Source organism: Laetiporus sulphureus (genome assembly GCF_001632365.1).
Source record: "Laetiporus sulphureus 93-53 unplaced genomic scaffold LAESUscaffold_10, whole genome shotgun sequence".
In the NCBI taxonomy this organism is placed as follows: domain Eukaryota; kingdom Fungi; phylum Basidiomycota; class Agaricomycetes; order Polyporales; family Laetiporaceae; genus Laetiporus; species Laetiporus sulphureus.
In genome coordinates, this window is record NW_024468519.1 from 775,767 (window position 1) to 780,057 (window position 4,291).

The 4,291-nt window shown below is 48.7% G+C and overlaps 1 protein-coding gene across 1 annotated transcript; it reads right to left on the reverse strand.

Moving 5' to 3' along the window:
- Positions 1-1,296: 1,296 nt before the first annotated feature.
- On the reverse strand, positions 1,297-1,920 carry LAESUDRAFT_757531 (uncharacterized protein; the record flags this gene model as incomplete). Its single annotated transcript, XM_040912323.1, has 2 exons — positions 1,297-1,518; positions 1,711-1,920. 2 exons carry the CDS (start codon positions 1,918-1,920, stop codon positions 1,297-1,299), a joined length of 432 nt encoding a protein of 143 aa, XP_040766573.1.
- Positions 1,921-4,291: the final 2,371 nt, after the last annotated feature.

Genomic DNA, 4,291 nt, shown 5'->3' on the forward strand with positions numbered 1-4,291 from the left:
GACACGTTTTCCCTTTCGTTTATCGGACATTGGACTGATTTTATCGGTTAGACGTAGCGTTGCGTTCATAACAGGTACAGTAGTAGAGTCGAGTATGCCATTGTGTCACAGATTTTCACGTTTTCACCTCTGCACGTGACCAAGACATCACTTGACGTCAGCGCTAGGCTGTTCAGAAAGGAACGAACCGGTACGCGAAGTACTAACAGTCCTAGACGCCCCGAAGGTCCAGGTCTAGTCACGTGACATATCACGTGATATCCACACATGTGACAAGTAGCGCTGGTATTAGGTAAGCCTAACTTATACAGTAATATCATCCCACCTAGAAGTCACGGTCGGACTCCGGAAGAATCCAACGAAGGGGATACACGACGCCGGAGATATGTCCTTAAGGGGATATTAGTTCACATACACGAGGTAGATCTATACCACGCCACCGGAGATGTAGCCATTACAGGCAATACCATTCCCATGGTCTTACTAAGTAGTTCGGAGGTTCGGCATGCATGACACACGTAGTCTGACAGGTAGTGGTAACCAATCAGACAATTTCCATTAGCTAGCGGTTCTGGGGTAGCAGGGTACCAAGGGTCCCTCCGCTCATGTATATAAGCCAGAGCTCTGAGACGTCTAAGTCCCCCAGACTTATTCTCATCTCTGCTACGCCTATTCATATAGTGTCACCAGTGACCACTTGCAAGTCGCTGCTTTACCTTGATCATCTATTGTGTCCATCCTTACTTCGACAACAGTCAGTAAGTGTTTGATCATAAGGTCATAGGCTTAGTCGGCGCTCTGCGTCCTAAGTTTGTGATAGAAGAATAAGTCTGCTTATCTTACCTGCCTCGAGTGCCTGCCCAGCGTACTCACCGCAGTGTTGCGTCCTCGCACGTCCACCCGCACGTTAGCGGTGTCATATCTTCACCTGACGTTCCATCAGTCGCCGACTCTACCAGCGTAAGCCGCACCAAGGCATTGCGCAGCATCGACGGTGTCATCCGTCATCCTCGAGCGAGAACTCCAGAAGAGTTCTACGAGCAGCGGCCCATAAGACCCCTGCCAAGGCCAGGACACATCTCTACGGGAGGTCGGCCCCCTCGTGGCAGTAGTTCAGTTTCTATTATCCAGACTCCCTCGGTCAGGCGACCGAGACTACCTGCAGGACCATCAGGTCCAGATCTCAATCAAGGGACATACGTCGAGACCACTACCGGGTCTCATTTCATCTATCCTCTCGTCATCTCCATCATCTCGACTCAGCGCGTCGAAGGCACCCTTCGACAAATTCGTATCTTACTCACTAAACGATACCGTCGTCAACTTGACGACCACGACATCTTCGACCTCGAGCATCTCATACTCAAGCTCGAATCCATCCGCACCGACATCGCAGAATTCAAGCTTTCCTTCGTTCACCAACACGTGGTTCGCGACTTTTGCAACTACGTCCAGGAAAGGAAGCGTCAGGGCGGAGAAGCTCGCTGGATAATCAGAGATATTATCCAGAAGTATCGTCTAGGAATCCAGGTTACAGGGCGACCTTTGCTGTAGATACGAATAGTTATTTTGTATATGTCTTCATCCGGCGATTCGAACAATCTTGAAAACTTCGAGCAAATAAATCCAATCGGTCACACTTTTGATTATCTTTGGGATTCAATTCCACGTGTTCTTCGAGACAGAGCAGGCGAAGCGTTTGCTACATACGAGGACACGTTCGACATCGATTACCACGACGTATATCACATATACGCCCTCCAACTCTATCCAGAATTTGATTGGAGGAACGTCGCGGTCCACATTTGTTATATCCCTATAGGGTCCGAAGAACCCGAAGACCGTCTCACCGAAGCTTACAATAGCTTCGTCGAGTGGCTCGAAGAAATCGAGCGTATTTGCGAAATCCATCATAACCATCAGTGGTCCGCAGTTCGGGACAAGACCAGGTTTTTGTGGCAACCCTTCGTCAAGGTCATCTATCAAGACCTTTGGCTGCTGCGAAACCAACGCTCAGGACGAGTAATTGTCCGACAGGCCACGACTGCCAATAGGCATATTGCCGAGTTCGAAGAACATCTTCGAGAAATAGAGGAAGAATTGTAAAAGATGACGACTCCCACCCCCAATGATCCAAGCTTTTCTCGTGCTCCATCTCCGGAGCTTCCCGCACGTCTTAATATTGTTTTACAACCCCCGAATCCTATCATTCGTCAAGCCCTTGCCGACACGGCGCCCCCAAATGCGAACATACCCGAAAATGTGAAGAATTGGGTAGTCGATCTCGTCACAAACGTGGTGGAAGAGATGCGTCAACAAACAGTGGCACACTACGAAAATCTCATCCAGCACCAAGCACATACAATGGAACGTAACACCACGGAGTTTCACAATCGGACGGTCTTCTTAGACCAACATCGTCAACAATCCGAGTCTCGAATCGCAGACTTGAAAAAAACCTCGTCAGCTTTACTCGAGGAACGCAAAAACACTGACGACTCGTTGGTGGCATTTGACGATGAGATCAAGGATCTCCAAACCAGGATGGAAGACCTGAAGAAATCGCATGATCGACTTCGCGCATGGGCATCCACACAGGGAAGAAAGGCAGGGCAAGGCGGTACCAATGTCGACGACACGGACGACGACGATGAGCCGTCGTTTGGTCGCAAGGGTAAAGGCGTAAAAATTGACCAACCAGAAAAATATGGTGGCAATAAGGACGGAGTCAATCTCGATGATTGGCTCGAACAAGTTATGCTCTGGTTGAAATATACCGGACATACCAAAGACGAGTCCAAAATTATGTCTACCCTTTTGCTCTTGAAAGGAGGAGCACGCGAATACATGCGGCATTGGATTACCGAAATAAACGAAAACAACAAGGCACCCGGAACTTGGGCGGAGTTCGTCTCAGAACTTCGCACGGCATATGAATCATTGGACAAGGATGACAAGAAGCGAACGGAGTTAGAAGCCTTCGTCAAGAAGGATCATCGAGACTTCCGAAAGTTCGCAGAAGACTTCCGTCCAAAGGCAACAGGTACAGGCTTCTCGGATCAAGACTTGATCGAAAAGATCAAGAAACATATTCCGGAGAAAACGTGGCTGCTCATGCTGGCGGACACGACTAAGGACAACTGGCCCAAGAAATGGACCGAGTTCCTTACATTCGCACTCCGGATATTCACATCACTACAACGAGAAGGCCACCATGCCAAGGCCGAAACCAAGGACCCGAATGCTATGGAGGTTGACGCAGTCGGGAAGAAGGGAAAGAGTAAATCGGGCAAAGCGCGAAGCGTGCAAGATGACAAGTTGGTTTGCGCCAACTGCAAGAAGAACAAGCCAACGTTCTTCAAATCGTCGAAACGTTTCGGCAAGTATTGCACCGATTGTTTCAAATTGGACCAGGTCAAGAAAAAGATTGAGAAGGAGAAGGAAACAGCCGCGAAGAAGAAGGACGGGAAGAAAAAGGACGACGCCAGGAACAAATCCAAGTCGTCCAAGACGCGACAAGTAGCATCGGATTCCACTTCATCCGATAGCGAAATGGACACGGACAGTGGTCCCGAAGTCAAGAAGCACAAAAGCTCTTCCTCTAAGACTAAGGGGAAGGGTAAGGAGACAGCTGCGCATATCAGCGACCGCAGCATCCACTCGGAAAGCGAGCCTGATGCATCCGAGTCGGATGAAGATTTCGCCGCGATCCTCTCAAGGCTCAGGCGCCTGAGGGCGAATGGATCCAGTTCATCAAGGAAGGCGGGAGAGAGTTCATCAAGGAAGGATCGGAAGGATTTTCTCAAAGGGGATCTGTAGGCAGCTCGTCAGAGTTCCCAGAACATTATATAAGACCTGTACATTTAGCACCCGAATCAGACACCTCTGTAGATCGTCGCAACGCAGAGGATGATAATGTAACAATAAAGAATTCGTCTCCAAATTTATCATCATTCTATTTACCAGTTACATTATGGGTGTACGGCAAAAAATCGAGCGCCGAAGCTCTAGTCGACTCAGGAGCATATTCCATGTACATCAGCAAGCGATTCGTGAAGAACAATCGAATCGCAACCTCCAAGCTAAACACTACATATAAAGTGTACAATGCTGACGGATCCCAAAACAAACATGGTGAAATAACCGACTATGTAAAAGCATACCTCAAAGTCGGAGATCATGGTTCCACCCACCGTCTGCTAGTCACGGACATCGGGAAGTTAGACATGATCATTGGGATGTCATATTTACGTCAGCATAACCCAGAAATCAACTGGCAAGCTGGAGAATG